This window comes from Nannobrachium achirus, assembly GCF_963921795.1.
Source record: "Nannobrachium achirus genome assembly, chromosome: 5".
Taxonomy (NCBI): Eukaryota; Metazoa; Chordata; class Actinopteri; order Myctophiformes; family Myctophidae; genus Nannobrachium; species Nannobrachium achirus.
The window spans coordinates 1,287,693-1,309,606 of NC_137814.1; the positions used below are offsets into that span (position 1 = coordinate 1,287,693).

The following is a 21,914-nucleotide window of genomic DNA, read 5'->3' on the forward strand; positions in this document are numbered from 1 at the left end:
CCTTTTGAAGTGCTTAGCCAAGAATCAAACAGTGTTACAGTGCTTGAAATATACACCTGTGTTCTGTATGACAAGACAACGGCCATTAGGGAGTTTAAGCAGCCCGTTTCTACAACCGCAACGTGAGGCGGGACAACGGCTGCTATGACGTAATCGCCGTAGCAGTCAAAATCGTTAAGCAAACAGGTTTATCTATCGAGAGATGATCATTTCCGGTTACCGTTTTCATCTGCCGTAGCCGTCAAAAGCTTAAAGTCGCTATTATGAAAATGGGAGGACCTGTTTGCTCATAACTGTCTCTCAATGTCTCTCTCTACAACATTCAAATCAAGCAGCCCCTCTGTTCCAGAAGGTGTAGATGATGTCTCTCTCTACAACATTCAAATCAAGCAGCAGCCCCTCTGTTCCAGAAGGTGTAGATGATGTCTCTCTCTACAACATTCAAATCAAGCAGCAGCCCCTCTGTTCCAGAAGGTGTAGATGATGTCTCTCTCTACAACATTCAAATCAAGCAGTAGCCCCTCTGTTCCAGAAGGTGTAGATGATGTCTCTCTCTACAACATTCAAATCAAGCAGTAGCCCCTCTGTTCCAGAAGGTGTAGATGATGTCTCTCTCTACAACATTCAAATCAAGCAGCCCCTCTGTTCCAGAAGGTGTAGATGATGTCTCTCTCTACAACATTCAAATCAAGCAGTAGCCCCTCTGTTCCAGAAGGTGTAGATGATGTCTCTCTCTACAACATTCAAATCAAGCAGCCCCTCTGTTCCAGAAGGTGTAGATGATGTCTCTCTCTACAACATTCAAATCAAGCAGTAGCCCCTCTGTTCCAGAAGGTGTAGATGATGTCTCTCTGTACAACATTCAAATCAAGCAGTTGCCCCTCTGTTCCAGAAGGTGTAGATGATGTCTCTCTCTACAACATTCAAATCAAGCAGTAGCCCCTCTGTTCCAGAAGGTGTAGATGATGTCTCTCTCTACAACATTCAAATCAAGCAGTAGCCCCTCTGTTCCAGAAGGTGTAGATGATGTCTCTCTCTACAACATTCAAATCAAGCAGTAGCCCCTCTGTTCCAGAAGGTGTAGATGATGTCTCTCTCTACAACATTCAAATCAAGCAGTAGCCCCTCTGTTCCAGAAGGTGTAGATGCTGGGTTACCTTGCACAGCATTATGTCAACGTGCTGGTCATTATGAAATGGCACACATGAATAGTTATTAAACACTAATCACAAAAAAACAGTAATGATCTAGAAGAAAAAAATAGAGTGAAGATAATAATAAGCAAAATAAGCAAGAAGATGTAGAGTGCAAAATAGAAATGCAGAGAGTAAAATAAGAATATGCTGAAGATAAGATGCAGAGTAAAATAAGTATGAATATTCATGCAGAGGGTTAGATAAATAAAGAAGATTCAAAGACTAAAGTACATTAAGGGTAGGGTTCTATCAGGTTTTTATGGTATGGTAGTGCCATTCTCTGTTTACTCTGTGCGGGCAGCAAACGGGAGCCAGTGGAGGGAGCGGAGAAGGGGGAGATGATGTACACAGAGAAGGGGGATGTACACAGAGAAGGGGGATGTACACAGAGAAGGGGGATGTACACAGAGAAGGGGGAGATGATGTACACAGAGAAGGGGGATGTACACAGAGAAGGGGGAGATGATGTACACAGAGAAGGGGGATGTACACAGAGAAGGGGGAGATGATGTACACAGAGAAGGGGGATGTACACAGAGAAGGGGGAGATGATGTACACAGAGAAGGGGGATGTACACAGAGAAGGGGGATGTACACAGAGAAGGGGGATGTACACAGAGAAGGGGGATGTACACAGAGAAGGGGGAGATGATGTACACAGAGAAGGGGGATGTACACAGAGAAGGGGGAGATGATGTACACAGAGAAGGGGGATGTACACAGAAGGTAGACTGAAAAATACCCCAGGTTTATGCAGACTGTGCAGCTGTCAACTGTTTAAACAGTCTTTTAGAATTACTTCAGTATGGTCCCTTCCTAAACAAATAAATAACCCATTCTAGGATGTAATAAGGTGAAGGCCTATCATGCCAAATAATATGCTTATATAGTGTCCCTTTATGTTTTCTTTTTTTGTCAACTGCTTTAGGTGGCCACTTTGAAATTCGACAAAAACCCTCTTCCTGTTTAAAACATATTTGGGCACCCCTTGTAGGATGCGTTAAGATCACCCAAGGGATATTTGTACCACATTTCATGCCTTTATGATATTCTTTACTCTTTAGGTGTCTTTTAAATCATCTGTCAATACGGTAGATTAGGCAATAACTAACAACCTGTTTCAGATTTCTTTTGGGCACCCCTCCTAGGATGTCTTAGGATGACCCAAGGGACATGTGTGCCAAATCCTATGCTTTTTGGAGATTCTTTTGGTGTCTTTTGAGTCAACGGTCAACAGTTTAGGCGACCATTTTGAATTTTGTCCATAACTCACTTCCTGTTTGAGATTTATTTGGGCACCCCTTCCTTTTATCCGCCGTAACGATTTTTCACTTGATTCCCCCTTCTATAGGGGGTCCTCAGAGTTACTATAGGGGGTCCTCAGAGTTACTATAGGGGGTCCTCAGAGTTACAACAGGGGATCCTCCAAATCTTTGAGTGAAAGAACTTTTTTTTCCCTCCTTTTATATGAACCCCCCAAAAATAGCCGATCTACAAGCTCACAACGCGAGGATCGGCTATTTTCGGCAAAGAGGTTTGGTGTAGAGGGGGAAAAAGAGCAGACTAAGTACAGAGTGAAAGGTCAAGTTTATTAAGAGATGAAGCAGGGACCCCCACAACCTGTTCATAGATTCCATATAGTTTCATTGTTTGACAGCACAATCATCAGTGTATTTTGGATTCATGTCAATTTGTGTTTTCAGATATTTAACCACTTGAACCGTCAATACTTAATAAACTTGACCTTTCACTCTGTACTTAGTCTCCTCTTTTCCCCCTCTACACCAAAGCTCTTTGCCCAAAATAGCCGATCTACAAGCTCAAACGCGGCGAGGTGTTGTGAGCTTGTAGATCTGCAATTTTTTGGTAAACGTTATGCCCCAGGATAATGGATGTTAGCGATATCGTACACCACGATTTCTTTGGTCACAAAAATTGTGATGTAACATTTTCATATCGTCCTTTCCCTAGTGGTGAGGATGTCAGGGACCGATGTGTTCTTCTGGTAGTTTGGTGAGGACCTCCACTCCATCGGAGGTGATCACCACAGTGTGCTCGAACTGGGCTGACCTGCACGCACGGACAGGAAGTAAACATTACAGACAGGAAGTAAACATTACAGACAGGAAGTAAACATTACAGACAGGAAGTTCACATTACAGACAGGAAGTAAACATTACAGACAGGAAGTAAACATTACAGACAGGAAGTTCACATTACAGACAGGAAGTAAACATTACAGACAGGAAGTAAACATTACAGACAGGAAGTTCACATTACAGACAGGAAGTAAACATTACAGACAGGAAGTAAACATTACAGACAGGAAGTAAACATTACAGACAGGAAGTAAACATTACAGACAGGAAGTTCACATTACAGACAGGAAGTAAACATTACAGACAGGAAGTAAACATTACAGACAGGAAGTAAACATTACAGACAGGAAGTAAACATCCCCGCTGAAACGTTTCACACAAAACAGTTGCAATCGAATAACTGGGCTTTAACCCCCTTTAGTCCCCAGTTAAAATATGATTATTTTGGGGGTCGCGGTTAAAAAGGTTTGAGAACCAATCAATGGTTTAAGATGTTTGATTTCTGGTGCAGTTTGAGACCTGAGAGGTGGAGTTTTGAACCTTCACATAAAGATGATAATGAGGTCATTTCGTACCGTTTGTCGTCTGCAGACACGGCTGTCCACTTGTCCTTCAGGATCCTGAACTCTGGAGATCCTTCCATCAGAATGGGCTCTGAGGAACACAAGCAATTAACATCGTTAAGTTAATTAACTGTAGGATCGTAGAACGCAGAGAGACAGCATAGTGTCTCAGTAAACTATAGGATCATAGAACGCAGAGAGACAGCGTAGCGTCTCAGTAAACTATAGGATCGTAGAACGCAGAGAGACAGCATAGTGTCTCAGTAAACTATAGGATCATAGAACGCAGAGACAGCGTAGCGTCTCAGTAAACTATAGGATCGTAGAACGCAGAGAGACAGCGTAGCGTCTCAGTAAACTAATAGGATCATAGAACGCAGAGAGACAGCGTAGCGTCTCAGTAAACTATAGGATCATAGAACGCAGAGAGACAGCGTAGCGTCTCAGTAAACTATAGGATCATAGAACGCAGAGAGACAGCGTAGCGTCTCAGTAAACTATAGGATCATAGAACGCAGAGAGACAGCGTAGCGTCTCAGTAAACTATAGGATCATAGAACGCAGAGAGACAGCGTAGCGTCTCAGTAAACTATAGGATCGTAGAACGCAGAGAGACAGCGTAGCGTCTCAGTAAACTATAGGATCGTAGAACGCAGAGAGACAGCGTAGCGTCTCAGTAAACTAATAGGATCATAGAACGCAGAGAGACAGCGTAGCGTCTCAGTAAACTATAGGATCATAGAACGCAGAGAGACAGCGTAGCGTCTCAGTAAACTATAGGATCGTAGAACGCAGAGAGACAGCGTAGCGTCTCAGTAAACTATAGGATCGTAGAACGCAGAGAGACAGCGTAGCGTCTCAGTAAACTATAGGATCATAGAACGCAGAGACAGCGTAGCGTCTCAGTAAACTATAGGATCATAGAACGCAGAGAGACAGCGTAGCGTCTCAGTAAACTATAGGATCATAGAACGCAGAGAGACAGCGTAGCGTCTCAGTAAACTATAGGATCATAGAACGCAGAGAGACAGCGTAGCGTCTCAGTAAACTATAGGATCATAGAACGCAGAGACAGCGTAGCGTCTCAGTAAACTATAGGATCATAGAACGCAGAGAGACAGCGTAGCGTCTCAGTAAACTATAGGATCATAGAACGCAGAGAGACAGCGTAGCGTCTCAGTAAACTATAGGATCGTAGAACGCAGAGAGACAGCGTATAGCGTCTCAGTAAACTATAGGATCATAGAACGCAGAGAGACAGCGTAGCGTCTCAGTAAACTATAGGATCATAGAACGCAGAGAGCTTATTTGTTATTGCTCGAAAATTCCTTTTTTGTTTTAGTTTACATCTGTCCTTCATAATGGCGGAGAGATATCCCCGTAGTTTTGTCAATAATGGATATTACAGATCTCACCTATAGTGAAGGTTTAGATCTTAAAGACCTCACCTATAGTGAAGGTTTAGATCTTAAAGACCTCACCTATAGTGAAGGGTTAGATCTTAAAGACCTCACCTATTAGTGAAGGTTTAGATCTTACAGACCTCACCTATAGTGAAGGTTTAGATCTTAAAGACCTCACCTAAAGTGAAGGTTTAGATCTTACAGATCTCACCTATTAGTGAAGGTTTAGATCTTACAGATCTCACCTATTAGTGAAGGTTTAGATCTTACAGATCTCACCTATAGTGAAGGCCATTCCCTCTTCCATGATCAAGTCGTTGTCATTCGCTGAAAACAAAACAACAAAGAGAAGAGAATCTTAATGAGAAGATAATATGACATGAATTAACACTTTGGCTGCCATTGTTTAGCTATAACTACATATATCAGATCTATAGTAACATATATCAGATCTATAAGCTCACCATGGTGCCAGATCTCAGGGTGTCCGTGGAAGTAGGAACCGATTCCATGACCGATGAAATACGGACACACCTGGAAACCACTGGCCTGGGCGATACGACTGAGAGAGAGAGAGAGAGAGAGAGAGAGAGAGAGAGAGAGAGAGAGAGAGAGAGAGAGAGAGAGAGAGAGAGAGAGAGAGGCTCTAATTAATGACATAATGATACCAGTAAGACTCCCTAATCGGGAGATAAGCGACCGTTAGGTTGCATGTCAAAATCGGCCTGATGGTGGCGCTAAATGGGGCAGATCCATGTTGATGACATGACTGTAGACATACCGTGTACCGCTTTGCGTGATTTTAGGCCAGAATCTGTAGGAGCAGTGTCCAAATATGTGTTTGAAAAATCGGCCTGATGGTGGCGCTAGATGGGACATGTTCATGACATGAGTCTCGCCTTTTTTATGCTCATTTTGGCTTTTGTGCATACATCTTTGAATGGAAACACCTGCCGAAATCTTTTTTTTCGGGGGCTTAATCGAAAAAAATAAATGCGTAAAAGGACAATGGCAACACTAAGCGAATAGGTTTTTAATTAAAATGCATTGAACTTGCATGATATCGATTTTGCAGTTTATAGCTTAATGTTTTGTAATATAAGTAGCTTTACATTTAATAGCGATACGATACGCTTCATAATACATCGTTAACGATACGATACATGGACGACATTGGTTCATTCATGGCGATACGATTCCATTCAATGATTGATTGATTGATTGATTGAAGACTGATTGAAGACTATTAGAAGTTTGCATAGGAAAAGGTACAGTTTCATGACGGTACAGTTCACTGGTACAAGGTCTACTAAAAGGAGATCCATTTCCACAGGAAACCATTTAAGTATATCATATAACATTGAATGACAGACAAATAGAACACAGTACTATGCAGTAGATATGTAAAGAAAAAAAAAGAAAAAAATGATAGAACAAAAAAAGAAATCAGTAAGTCTAAACAAACAGTAAGTAAGTATATACAAAGAAGGGGCAGGGGAGGGTAGGGTTGGGCTAGGTTAATTTTTTTTACCAGTTGCGAACGGCTGCTGCCTGTAAGTGGTTTTTCAGGGCAATTTAATTTAAAATCGATATCCAAAATGTCCAAATACATGGACATTATATTTCAACACATTTGGACAAACCTGCACCTTGACATGAACACAGAGATTACACACATTTATCCATAGACCAAGAGTAGCTTTATGGAATGGAAAGGTAATTAAACCCCTCTTTTTAAATTTTCCTTCTTAAATTTGCCAAATACAAGGCACAAATACTTAGTTTCCGTACAATATTGCAAAACGATTCGATATCAATCATCTGCATTAACAATACGATACATAGCCAAAATGGTCCAATATTTGCTTTTGCAAACGATATATATATCAGATCAGTGCAAATTAAAATAGATTTTTCGATTCAGTTACTATATCGTTACACCCCTAATAAGTAGCCTAGTAGGCTAGATTGTTATAAATAGGCCTAGTCATTATTCACCATGTCGTGCGGTCAGGTTTAAAGGACAACTTTAGTTTTTTTACAACAAGGGTTCATATTTTAGATTGTAATTAAAGAATATAAAAGATGAGTGTTAAAATTATTTCATTTACTTCTTTTATTGTTTTAGAGATTCTGATTTCAAGTGGCTAAGAATGTACATTTGGTGTACATGAAACAAAATATAATATCCTACAAAAAAAGTCACATGCCAAATAGGTTGACATTTTCTTTGGTAAACATCTGTGTTCCCAGTATAAAGTTAAAAAAAGAAGAAAATTATGATCTGTTGAGGACATTTGATCATCAATCTTAACACATATGGTGCCAACCCCGAGTTTCCCGAGTTTGTATTGATACCAACGCTGTGCCAACCCCGAGTTTCCCGAGTTTGGGCCGTTTTTGAAAAAAAAAAAAAAAAAAAAAAATTCAATTTTTTTTTTTCAAACATTTTTTGGGGACCTCCAGAAATGTGTTAGTCATGATCGCGATCGCGAAATTGCATGTTTAACCCCCATACCAACCCATTCTTTCAAACATGGCAGCCATGTTTGTTTACATCTGAAGAAAACATAATGGCCCATAAATCATGAATGCCTGAACGGATTTCCAAGCGGATTTTTTTGTTTGAAAGCTGTGAACAGCATCTACACACGTGGTGCATCATCTAGGCATGGGCGTGCACTTTTTACACACTTGCACAATTACATGGAAGTCTATGGTAACCATGGCAACGCGAGACATTGAAGAGAAAAAATCATTGCAACATAAGTGTTAACAAAACTTAAAAAAATAAAATAATATATATATATATATAATATATAAATATATATATATATATATATATATATATATATATTTCTTGTAACTTGAGCCAAAATTTACCCAAAAAGTATCTCAGTTACTTGACGAGTTACAGAAATATGAATGTAACTCAGTTACCAGCAAGTTACAGCAAAATGTAACTTAGTTACGTAACTCAGTTACATGTAACTTTAACTTCCCCAACACTGTGTATATATACAGGAGAATTACTTTATTATTAATTAAGCGTTAGAAATGCGCGTTTTCTTTTTTCAGTCTTTCTGATAATTCGCTTCCTATTTTCGAAAAGGCTTTACGGAAACGCAGCAAATGATGTGCGACCTTTACCATGTTTGTTCTGTGTGTGTGTGTGTGTGTGTGTGTGTGTGTGTGTGTGTGTGTGTGTGTGTGTGTGTGTGTGTGTGTGTGTGTGTGTGTGTGTGTGCGTGCATACAGTACAGTATCTATTAGGTGTGTGTGTGTGTGTGTGTGTGTGTGTGTGTGTGTGTGTGTGTGTGTGTGTGTGTGTGTGTGTGTGTGTGTGTGTGTTTACAGTTTACAGTTTAGGCATTTAGCAGACGCTTTTAATCCAAAGCGACTTACAATAAGCAGATACAACATCACAATAATAAACAAGATAATAGGTCAGTACATTAACAGCAATATAACAATGTAAATGGATATCTATCTAGAGAAAAACACAATATAATCAAGTTCTAAAGAAACCTAACAAACAAATGTTAACTAGCTTCATGTATGGTCATTGATTTTACTGTAGTGCTAAGGGTTTAGGTGGAGTCTGAAAAGGTGAGTCTTCAGTCCACGGCGAAAGCTAGCGAGTGAGTCCGTTGTTCTAAGTGCGACAGGGAGTTTATTCCACAGCTTGGGGGCCAGGAGGGCAAACTGTCTCGGACGAGTGGATTTTTGCCCTGGAGTTTTTAGCGAGGGTTCGGTCAGCATCCCTGTGTTGGCTGATCTAAGTGTGTGTGTGTGTGTGTGTGCATACAGTACAGTGTCTATTAGGTGTGTGTGTGTGCATACAGTACAGTGTCTGTTAGGTGTGTGTGTGTGTGTGTGTGTGTGCATACAGTACAGTGTCTGTTAGGTGTGTGTGTGTGTGTGTGCATACAGTACAGTGTCTATTAGGTGTGTGTGTGTGTGCATACAGTACAGTGTCTATTAGGTGTGTGTGTGTGTGTGTGTGTGTGTGTGTGTGTGTGTGTGTGTGTGTGTGTGCATACAGTACAGTATCTGTTAGGTGTGTGTGTGTGTGTGTGCATACAGTAGAGTACAGTGTCTGTTAGGTGTGTGTGTGTGTGTGTGTGTGTGTGTGTGTGTGTGTGTGTGTGTGCATACAGTACAGTGTCTATTAGGTGTGTGTGTGTGTGTGTGTGTGTGTGTGTGTGTGTGTGTGTGTGTGTGTGTGTGTGTGTGTGTGTGTGTGTGTGTGCATACAGTACAGTGTCTATTAGGTGTGTGTGTGTGCATACAGTACAGTGTCTATTAGGTGTGTGTGTGTGTGTGTGTGTGTGTGTGTGTGTGTGTGTGTGTGTGTGTGTGTGTGTGTGTGTGTGTGTGTGTGTGTGTGTGTGTGTGTGTGCATACAGTACAGTGTCTATTAGGTGTGTGTGTGTGCATACAGTACAGTGTCTATTAGGTGTGTGTGTGTGTGTGTGTGTGTGTGTGTGTGTGTGTGTGTGTGTGTGTGTGTGTGTGTGTGTGTGTGTGTGTGTGTGCATACAGTACAGTGTCTATTAGGTGTGTGTGTGTGCATACAGTACAGTGTCTATTAGGTGTGTGTGTGTGTGTGTGTGTGTGTGTGTGTGTGTGTGTGTGTGTGTGTGTGTGTGTGCATACAGTACAGTGTCTGTTAGGTGTGTACCTCACAGTGTTTCCTATCACACACACTGCCGCTCCAGTGTGTGTGCGTGCATACAGTACAGCAGGGCTAGTCAACTTGAGATGGCTCAGGGGCCACTCAGCAAAATACCAAAAGTCCAAAGGGCCGCAAGCTAAAAATGACGGTCCTATTTTGGACGTTTACATTGATTTTGTACAGTATACAGTCTAATAATTAAGGAAACGCACAGAAAACAGCCACATTTCCATAAGCCAGGCCAAACCTCATTGAACCAAAAGATTGTCATGGTCATGGATGGAATGATGAAATTGATGACATTTGAATTTTTTATCAAATTAGTCTTTATTCACAAAATGTGAAGTGAAAATGAACAGTTCTGGTTCAACCTTTTTGTAACCTCCCCTGTGTCTGGGTATGCAAAGCTAGTGAACTTTGACAATGTAAAGGTATGTTTTCTCATGCCACTAACACTCCTTTTCATTAATAGGACAGATTTAAAATAAATAAACGTTTATACTTATTATTCAATCACTCAAACCCCAGCATCCCTATTCTTGGGGGACATAGCCGATCTACAAGCTCACCACAAGATGCATTGTGAGCTTGTAGATCGGCTATTTTTGGTGAAGAGAGTTATTGTATGGAAAAATAACTCAAGTACAGTTCAACTCCCCCTCAGATGCACTGTACTTGTAAAACAGTTTGATGCTTTGAGCTTTGTAAAACACAACAGCTCGTTGGAGGAGATTTGTGTTAATAAGCATAGTTCCTTGGCTGCAGCGCGATCTGTTGGAATGCTTGGACTGTCGGTGCCATAGAGTTATAGTCGGAGCTGACTGGCGGAGTCGCGGAGGGAGAGACAAGCAGCGGAGACAAGGGCTAGGTCTTCATTAGAATGAAACATGACGATCGCGGGATTCGCGGCCGTTCATATCGCACGACCGTCATGCGTCTCCGCTCCAGTGAGCCCGACTGTGGTTGTCTGCTGCAAAATCTCCGCATATTTGTCTGTCTGACTGTCTCGTTGTACTGTAGCTCTAGTGTAGCCGCCTGCATCTCTGCACTGCTACTGCATTCGCTTCCTGACTCTTATCCCTAACTACGGAGTGCACCGAGAGGCGTTTTGCGTTTCGCGTTAACTTTGACAGGCTTAGAAAAATCATATTTTTTTTGGCATGATCATGACGGGCCGCACAGACATGCGGGGCCCGCGGGCCGCGGGTTGAGTAGCACTGAAGTACAGTATCTGTTAGGTGTGTGTGTGTGCATACAGTACAGTGTCTGTTAGGTGTGTGTGTGTGTGCATACAGTACAGTGTCTGTTAGGTGTGTACCTCACAGTGTTTCCTATCTCACACACTGCCGCTCCAGGCCTGCAGGTGGCGATAGCTTGGTCTCGACACCGCCGCGCCGCCTCCACCAGGCTCCGCCCAGCCTCGTCCACCTGGCCAATCAGGAAGGTTTCTGAGGTGTCGCCATGGTAACCCTCCAGGTAGACCTATGGACATGTGGGATGAAGTGTTTTAGAAAGACATCTGGCTGGGGGTCCTCATGGTGGTCCATGGTAACCCTCCAGGTAGACCTATGGACATGTGGGATGAAGTGTTTTAGAAAGACATCTGGCTGGGGGTCCTCATGGTGGTCCATGGTAACCCTCATGGTCCTCATGGTGGTCCATGGTAACCCTCCAGGTAGACCTATAGACATGTGGGATGAAGTGTTTTAGAAAGACATCTGGCTGGGGGTCCTCATGGTGGTCCATGGTAACCCTCATGGTCCTCATGGTGGTCCATGGTAACCCTCATGGTCCTCATGGTGGTCCATGGTAACCCTCATGGTCCTCATGGTGGTCCATGGTAACCCTCATGGTCCTCATGGTGGTCCATGGTAACCCTCCAGGTAGACCTATGGACATGTGGGATGAAGTGTTTTAGAAAGACATCTGGCTGGGGGTCCTCATGGTGGTCCATGGTAACCCTCATGGTCCTCATGGTGGTCCATGGTAACCCTCCAGGTAGACCTATAGACATGTGGGATGAAGTGTTTTAGAAAGACATCTGGGAGGGGGTCCTCATGGTGGTCCATGGTAACCCTCCAGGTAGACCTATGGACATGTGGGATGAAGTGTTTTAGAAAGACATCTGGCTGGGGGTCCTCATGGTGGTCCATGGTAACCCTCCAGGTAGACCTATGGACATGTGGGATGAAGTGTTTTAGAAAGACATCTGGCTGGGGGTCCTCATGGTGGTCCATGGTAACCCTCCAGGTAGACCTATAGACATGTGGGATGAAGTGTTTTAGAAAGACATCTGGCTGGGGGTCCTCATGGTGGTCCATGGTAACCCTCCAGATAGACCTATGGACATGTGGGATGAAGTGTTTTAGAAAGACATCTGGCTGGGGGTCCTCATGGTGGTCCATGGTAACCCTCCAGGTAGACCTATAGACATGTGGGATGAAGTGTTTTAGAAAGACATCTGGCTGGGGGTCCTCATGGTGGTCCATGGTAACCCTCCAGGTAGACCTATGGACATGTGGGATGAAGTGTTTTAGAAAGACATCTGGCTGGGGGTCCTCATGGTGGTCCATGGTAACCCTCCAGGTAGACCTATGGACATGTGGGATGAAGTGTTTTAGAAAGACATCTGGCTGGGGGTCCTCATGGTGGTCCATGGTAACCCTCCAGGTAGACCTATAGACATGTGGGATGAAGTGTTTTAGAAAGACATCTGGCTGGGGGTCCTCATGGTGGTCCATGGTAACCCTCCAGGTAGACCTATGGACATGTGGGATGAAGTGTTTTAGAAAGACATCTGGCTGGGGGTCCTCATGGTGGTCCATGGTAACCCTCCAGGTAGACCTATAGACATGTGGGATGAAGTGCTTTAGAAAGACATCTGGCTGGGGGTCCTCATGGTGGTCCATGGTAACCCTCCAGGTAGACCTATGGACATGTGGGATGAAGTGTTTTAGAAAGACATCTGGCTGGGGGTCCTCATGGTGGTCCATGGTAACCCTCCAGGTAGACCTATGGACATGTGGGATGAAGTGTTTTAGAAAGACATCTGGCTGGGGGTCCTCATGGTGGTCCATGGTAACCCTCCAGGTAGACCTATAGACATGTGGGATGAAGTGTTTTAGAAAGACATCTGGCTGGGGGTCCTCATGGTGGTCCATGGTAACCCTCCAGGTAGACCTATGAACATGTGGGATGAAGTGTTTTAGAAAGACATCTGGCTGGGGGTCCTCATGGTGGTCCATGGTAACCCTCCAGGTAGACCTATAGACATGTGGGATGAAGTGTTTTAGAAAGACATCTGGCTGGGGGTCCTCATGGTGGTCCATGGTAACCCTCCAGGTAGACCTATAGACATGTGGGATGAAGTGTTTTAGAAAGACATCTGGCTGGGGGTCCTCATGGTGGTCCATGGTAACCCTCCAGGTAGACCTATAGACATGTGGGATGAAGTGTTTTAGAAAGACATCTGGCTGGGGGTCCTCAGACCTTTCTCATGTCAAGGACCCCCAAAATTATATGTATTTGGCTTTGGACCCCCACCTCAATATATTATGAACCAGGGACCCCCCTGGATGCAAAAGATTTGAGTTAATAATGTTTGCTTTAAAAACTGTATATTCAAACTTAAAGGGATATTCCACTTTCAACAGGGCTTCTCTCCCCACACACACCCATTGTAACTTCAAACTCCATTTTAACCATGATAGATTCATTAAAAACACACATTATTTTCTGGTGACTCATACTACCCTCCTATTACGTGAGCAGGCCATGTTTTTTCAATAACTTTTTTCATTTATTTTCTATAATTATTTTGGAAAATGGAAAAAATGAAATACAAAAAAGCATTATTAAAAAATAAATGAAAAATGTTAATGGAAAAACACGGCCTGCTCACGTATTAGGAGGGTAGTATGAGTCACCAATATGAGTCACCAAATAATGGGTGTTTTAAATGAATCTATCTTGGTTAAAATGGAGTTTGAAGTTACAATGGGTGTGTGTGGGGAGAGGCCCTGGGCCTGGAGGGCCTGATAACATTTACATCAAATATCTAAATATTGAATCAAGCAAATTAAAAACTGTTCAGGGTGTTCATAAAAGCCTGATTAGACGATAAAATGACCAAAAGTTTTTTTGAAAGTGGAATATCCCTTTAAAGATTTGCACAAATATTCAAGATTTTTCAAAAGTAACAGAGCTTGTAGATCTGCTATTTTTAAGATCTAATAACCCCGTTTAGATCTTACATAATACTTTATAATGTATCATTTATATCAACTTACAGTCACGTCAATGTTGATAATATCTCCGTCTTGTAGTTGCCGACTGCAAAATAAAAGCATGTTGAAAACGATAGATGGTGAATTTTAGGAATTATAAGAAAATACGAAAACATGGTGTGTGTATGTGGCGAGGATCGTGCAAGCTTGACATGGAAGCCTCCATCTTTCAAATGGAAGGTCGTGTCCGGACCAGGGTTATTTTCTAGGAGACATTTTGAATGTATTCCACGATTTGAGCAGTTTGTCTGTGACCCGACCCGTGGTCACAGACAAACTGACCCGACCCGACCCGTGACCCGACCCGTGGTCACAGACAAATGTTTGGTTGCACTGGGGTGTGGCGCTCTGTAAAACAGCAGATCTGCTGTGTTCAGCATGCAAGATGCAACAAGTGTAAAACCACCATCAAGTAGGGGTGGGAGATATACGGTGGACAAATAGAATATCACCATATTTTGTCCAAGCTGTATCAAAATACACAATCCATTCCTTTTCATGTTGGTTTTCATGGTTATTTTTCAAGTTACTTAACAGTACAACCACCTACAGTACAAGTTAACACAAACTAGGTCTGTCACAATTATTACATAATCGTCTAATCGTGATTATTTGATATTATCGCAATTATTTTGTCATAATCATCATAATCGTGAATGTTGAAAAATTTCCGAAATAGTGGAAATAGCAGATCTACAAGCTCACAACGCGTCGCATCGCGACGCGTTGTGAGCTTGTAGATCGGCTATTTCCACTATCAAAGTTCTTTTTTAAGTAGTAAGTTGTCAAATATGTCAGTAATTTCTTTGTATATTTAGGTTATGTGTCATATCTACCATGTACAACTTCAAAGCCTAAAAGCCAAACAGAAATGTAATTATCAACGACAAAAACACAATTAAATCGTTAATCGCCAATTATTTGAGTGACAATTAATCGTCATGTAAAATGTCATATCGTGACAGCCCTAACACAAACTAAAAGAAAAAGGAGTAACAGACCATTTAGACCAGTGGTCCTCAAAGTGGGGTCCAGGGACTCTCTGGGTTCCTTTTGGGAGGTCTAAATTGACCCTTACAAGTATGTAACTCTGACAGTATACAAATGAAACCAAATGGACCCGAGACCATGACATTTTAAAGTTTGAGAACTACTGATTTAGACCAAAATGCAGGTTTAAATGCATTCTGTGGATCTCTGTATTGACAATTCAACAGGATTTCTTAAGGCTCATGATATACAGTATACGATACCTCTGAAAAGGCATATCGTGGAGACATTGTATCGTCTCAACGATATTCATCACCGTATCGCCCAGCCCTACCATCAAGGCCGGTCAAAATAAACTGTAGATTTGTTCAACTAAAATCTTGTGATTATGTAATAGACTAAAACTAAAACTTTTCAGGTGACTAAAAGATGACTAAAACGAAATAAAGGTTTGCAGTGTAAATAGCTGTCAGGGACAGACAGACATACTAAGGCTTGTCGAATACCTCGATATTGTATTGATTATTACTCTATTCTACCACATTAGTAAAAATTATTGCATTATACAGTTTTTAATGTGTTTTTCTGCTTTATGTCCACTGCCTGCCTAACCCAGATAATGAATATCATATCCATGCATGCACACTGCACAGTACACATAGAATAAAGACATGAAATGAATATCATATCCATGCATGCACACTGCACAGTACACATAGAATAAAGACATTAAATGAATATCATATCCATGCATGCACACTGCACAGTACACATAGAATAAAGACATTAAATGAATATCATATCCATGCATGCACACTGCACAGTACACATAGAATAAAGACATTAAATGAATATCATATCCATGCATGCACACTGCACAGTACACATAGAATAAAGACATTAAATGAATATCATATCCATGCATGCACACTGCACAGTACACATAGAATAAAGACATTAAATGAATATCATATCCATGCATGCACACTGCACAGTACACATAGAATAAAGACATTAAATGAATATCATATCCATGCATGCACACTGCACAGTACACATAGAATAAAGACATTAAATGAATAGCATATCCATGCATGCACACTGCACAGTACACATAGAATAAATACATTAAATGCCTTATTTACATTTTCCAACAATGGTTTTATTGAAATAACCACACCTGGTTACAGATGGACTGCTTTTTGTGCATGTGCTACGTGCATGCATAGTGTGTGTTAATTAATTTGACATATACACCAATACCTCATTTCAACCTGTCTTCTAGGCCTGTGACGATTCACTTTTTCCCGATTCGATTCGATTTCGATTCATAGGGTGACGATTCGATTATATCACGATTATTGCGATTATTGCGATAAAACATTAAAAGTTGAACAATATACTTCAAATCAATGCAGCCAAATAAAGTCAGTCAATCTTTCTGACATGTATTTCAGCCAAAGTGCCAGTGGTACAACATTACAACAACATGTTCCTGGTCAAGATGCCAGAAAACACAGAACACAAAAAAATGGCTGTGCTGCAGTCCTACAGCACTGTGCTAGCTTTAGCCATAACATGACATCCTCATGACCTAAAACTGTTCCTTTAGGACCTGTACTTACTCTGACTGAAAGTGGTTATTTCACCAAATTCACCTTCAGGTTAATTTCGCATTAAAAAAAAAAAAGAAAAAGAAAAAAAAACTTTTTTTTTTCTTTTTTTAATACATAAATAAAATCGGGAAAATCGATTCTGAACTTTGAAAATCGATTAATTGAATCGCCAGCATTAACATCACGATAATGTAGTAAATCGATTTTTTTGCACAGGCCTACTGTCTTCGTCGATATGAGAACCTCACATGTTGATACCTCCATATCCATACATTATTATCGATATGAGAACCTCACATGTTGATACCTCCATATCCATACATTATTGATATATTGCCCAGCCTTACTACGCACCTGTCAAGGATGATTGACGTACGTACCTGTCAGGAATACCGTGACACACAACATTGTAGGGCATTCACCAATAGTGATTTTTAGTATTCGAATTATTCGACCTCAAAGTATTCGAATAGTGGAATATTCGACAGGACTGGCCAAACTGTCAAATATTAAGTCAGCAAGAGGCGAACATTGTGAAAATAGCAGATCTACATGCTCACAACGCCTCGCGTTGCGAGCATGTAGATCTGCTATTTTCACAATGTTTATCTGCGGGACCGAGTCACATTAAATGTAATACCTACAATTTTGGGGGTCACGGCCTAAAAAGGTTTGAGAACCCCTGGTATAGAGCATTAGCACATTCATCCACCAGGGGCATTGACGACTCATTCTTATGACTTCCTATCTAGCCAAGCTTTATAAACTATAGATTTTTTAAAGAGAAAACAATAAAAAAGTAAAAAATAAGTGAATATTCGACTTTCGGTGAACAACGTCGAATAGTGACTTTGATATTCGAATTTCGAATATTTGGTGAATGCCCTGCCACGTTGTTGACAGACGTACCTGTCAGGGATGATTGACGTACGTACCTGTCAGGGATGATTGACGTACGTACCTGTCAGGGATGATTGACGTACGTACCTGTCAGGGATACCGTGACAGACCACGTTGTTGACAGACGTACCTGTCAGGGATGATTGACGTACGTACCTGTCAGGGATGATTGAAGTACATACCTGTCAGGAACACCGTGACAGACCACGTTGTTGACGTACGTACCTGTCAGGGATACCGTGACACACCACGTTGTTGACAGACGTGCACACAGACTTGGGGAAGCCCCCGTAGCGCAGGGGGGAGGGGTAGGCACTGTGTCTGATGGTCTCATGATGGACCAGGAAGTCTATCTCATCCGTTGTCATGCCGACCTGGGAGACAACAACGTTATTAACACATGGGCTGCTCAGGTTTATAACATTTCTAGCTGTTGCTGCTGCCGCCGTTCACTCACGCTTTATTTTGAAGAGCCTCGGAAGCTTTGTGCGTGTGCACGTGAGTTTCCGCTGACGATTGAGGAAGATAATCCCTTTGTTTAAAAGCTCGCGAAACTAAACTCCAAACCGCGGCAGACCATCGCGGTAAAGTGTCGCCGTGAAAACAATCAGATCTCTGCTTCCCTGGCGTTCTTTTCACCTCATTCAAGATAAAGCCCTTTTTATGTTTCAGAGTAGAATGGAAATCAATGTAAGCTGCCTCCGCCATTTTCTCCCTCTCTCTCTCTCTCTCTCTCTCTCTCTGCTACGGGGTGACGTAATGGACTCGGGTCATTCAGAGGGCAGGCAGCTGCACGTACAGTTAACCCTTCGTTGTCTCGTTCAGGGACGAGACAACTCCTTTTGGCATGGTGACACCTAGTGGCCTTAACTCGTCACTGAACGGGTTTGGCTCCTTGGGTGTTAATACAGATAATACTGTTTTATAAATAATAGGTGTGGATATTGGCAAGAATCTCGTGATGCAATACGTATCACGATATATTGCAAATCTTTGCGATACTATTGCGATACTATTGTGATATATCAGCTTTAAAAGCTGAAGGCGCTGCTCTAATGTGGTTGTTTTTGTCGTTCGCAGACCTCACTCACTGAACCGTGGGAAGAGGAAGTAGCTACTATAGTACAGCGACATCTAGAGGCAGCGGAGTGTCAGGACTGGACTTCTACCATTGGTTCCTATGCATGGGAACATATTTTATTTTCCTCAAAGTATTGCAATACTACGGCCTGAAGTATTGATACAGTATTGGTAAAGAAACTATCGCGATGTATTGCCATATCGATTATATTGATATATAATCGATATGGCCCACTCCTAATAAATAATACTGACAACAGTCTTATTAATATTACACCTCTACTGAGTTGTCCAAAACACTTACTTAGAGAACGTAAAAAAGCTGCTTCTAGGTTCAAGGTTGTACTTTATTGTTACGTCTTTTCTACAGGTACATAAGAGTAAAACATATTTTTGTCCGGCTTCCTTCAGACAATGCAGTGGCATATACTGTATAATAACAGCAAAATCTAAAAAGATAGTAAGTCAATTTAGATAATTGTAATAGCGATAATGAGGTAGAAAGAGAAAAGAAAGAGAGTGCAAAAGGAAAAAGAGCAAAGAAGCGCAACTTTCGCAAGTGAGACAGACTTTTGCCTGAATTAATCACACTCAACGGCGTCGCCCCATCTCCCGGACGAAACTGGTGATGAATCAATAACCAACAGGATTTAATATTGTCCGTCTTTTGCTGTCTGTTTGAAGTGCGAGGCGCTGTATAAATATGATTGACATAAAACCTGAAACGCCATTCTTACCCCGACGATGCCCGGCGATTTAGAGAGAATGAACTTCACTTCACTGCTAGCCCACCAAAATGTGGAACGCCCTACCGAAGGCCTTAAAGGAGTGTGGTTCCCTAGCATCCTTTAAAATCGCCCTGAAAAACCACTTACAGGCGGCAGCCGTTCGCAACTGGTAATAACAAACCTAGCCCAGCCTCCCCTGACCCTCCTTTGTATTTACCTACTGTATATATTTTTTGCACTGTTTATTTTATTATATTTTTTTACTATATCTACTGCATAGTACTGTGTTCTATCCGTCTGTCATTCAATGTTATATGAGATACTTCAATGGTTTCCTATAGACCGGTTTCTTGTTTACAAACATTGAGACTAAATGCACAGCTGACTGTATCATGTAATCAATTCCCACCAATCCCCAAACCTGTTGTTTTGGGGAGCGCTGGTTTCATTGGCTCATTTGGTACCGACCTGCGCACGCATCTAGTTCTTATCAGTGTAACGTGGATCAGAAATGCGTCTATGGAAATAAGCTTAGTCTTTTCTAGGATCTCCTTTTAGTTGACCTTGTACCAGTGAACTATACTGTCAGGCCTGTAGGCCTGGGTTATTATTATTATTATTATTATTATTATTATGGGTATTTGGATTATTGATTAATAAGGTATTAAAGACTGCTGGTTGCCAACCACCTGCGATGCCCTGAACATGGCGGGGGGAGGGAGAGGGAGGGTTTTGGGGCCCGCCGAAAAGACAAAAAATAAAGTCAATTTTTTATTGGAAAACAAGCGAGTTTTAAAACAGGGGAGAAGCGAGGACTGCATGCGCTCCATGCCGCTCTGCTCTGGGCCGTGTACCACATTTTGGAAGCCACATACGTCACTCAGAGGCACAGCAGGGCAGCAGCAGCCTCGTAGGGGAGCACAGAGCAGCGTAAACTTTCTCTGTAATCCACACGACACAAGGATGTTAATACATACCTTGTGTTGTGGCATATCTTTTTTTTTATTCATACGGATTACTGGCGGAGCGTGGGCCGCGTGGACTAAAACCCGAAAATGAAACTATTTTACTTTTTCCACCGCGTCGCACGTTGTGCCCCGTCCGGCGGCGCGTCTGCGATTTTATAACCTTTTCTGTCAAGTCTTGTAACTAAAACCTGTATATAGCAGCACTCAATCACTGCGATTTGAGAGTTGAGACGTGACGTGAGTTTACAGAATCACTGTACACGATCTGACTACCCTTCCTCTTCTGGTTTGTTCACACAGCTGTTTGTGTCTGAAAAGCCCAAGTAGCTAGCCTACGTTACTATGGTAACCCGACGCGACGTGTTGTGAGCTTGTAGATCTGCTCCTTTCAAAGCCAGACCCGCTGTGCTGTACGGAGAAGTATAACTCGGGCAGTCAGGCTGTGGAGAGGCGACTTTTGGGAAGATGATTGCAATATTTTGGCTTATCGTCGAACCTTAATTAATAGATACGGGGGTGCAGTAATTACCGCAATACCGGCGGTAAATGGGAGGACGGTAACCGCGATAACAAAATGTCCATACTGCCCCAGGCCTAGAGCCTAGTACTATTGACAATTCCTCTCCTATTATTATATCTCTTCAGTCGTAGTATATATTATATTGATTCTAGATATGTGATACCACCTATAGATATATATATTTGCTACTATTTTGATATTATATAAACAAAAGAGCATTTTTGTACCACACTTTTAACTAATGTAATAAATCTTTGTATTGTTGCAATCCGGTTTTCAGTGTGATAATATGTATTGACCTGGTCCCTAGACCGACTTTTGCGGGTCGTTACATGTACCGTAATGAAAACTGTACCTTTTTCTATGCCAACTGTCAATAAAGTCTTCAATCAATCAATCAATCAATCAATCAATCAATCAAAGCTACCTTCAGGCTGCGTCCAGCCAGCATCAGAACGTGTCTGGCCAGCTGACAGGCTCTGCTCAGACCCTGGATCTGCTCCTGGTCCTTGATCTCCAGGTAGTCGGGCCACTCAGGGACCCCCGGCCGGCCCACGTAGGGGGGCCGCACGATGTGCTGCAGGGAGGGCAACCGTAAAGAGGTGGGTCACTGACACTGTATGTTAGAACAGGGTTCTAAAGCTTTTCAGCCCGCGACCCCCAAAATAAACATATTTTAACTAGGGACCCCCAAAATAATCATATTTTAACTGGGGGACCCCCAAAATAATCATAATCATATTTTAACTGGGGACCCCCAAAATAATCATATTTTAACTGGGGACCCCCGACCCTGACTTGCACTAAGAGTTGAGGCATTACATCTTGTATGACACGGTTCTATTGTGAAAATAGCAGATCTACATGCTCAGATCTGCTGTTTTCAC

General features: G+C 42.0%; 1 protein-coding gene across 1 annotated transcript; it reads right to left on the bottom strand.

Annotated features, from left to right (window-relative positions):
* Window positions 1–1,720: 1,720 nt before the first annotated feature.
* Window positions 1,721–21,586, bottom strand: metap1d (methionyl aminopeptidase type 1D (mitochondrial)). The gene is made up of 8 exons (XM_080726532.1): window positions 21,455–21,586; window positions 17,957–18,105; window positions 14,229–14,271; window positions 11,258–11,421; window positions 5,726–5,823; window positions 5,541–5,588; window positions 3,871–3,949; window positions 1,721–3,266 (listed from the first exon to the last, which is right to left on the bottom strand). The coding sequence occupies exons 1-8, from the start codon at window positions 21,476–21,478 to the stop codon at window positions 3,179–3,181; spliced, it is 693 nt and encodes a 230-aa protein (XP_080582658.1). The 5' UTR covers window positions 21,479–21,586; the 3' UTR covers window positions 1,721–3,178.
* Between the last annotated feature and the right edge of the window lie 328 nt (window positions 21,587–21,914).

Coding starts and splice junctions, on each gene's coding strand:
- metap1d (XM_080726532.1), bottom strand. CDS start 21,478: ATGCTGGCTGGACGCAGCCTGAAG. Junction 11,422..14,228: donor TTATCAACATTGACGTGACT/GTAAGTTGATAT, acceptor ACATGTCCATAG/GTCTACCTGGAGGGTTACCA. Junction 3,950..5,540: donor GGGAATGGCCTTCACTATAG/GTGAGATCTGTA, acceptor TGTGTTCCTCAG/AGCCCATTCTGATGGAAGGA.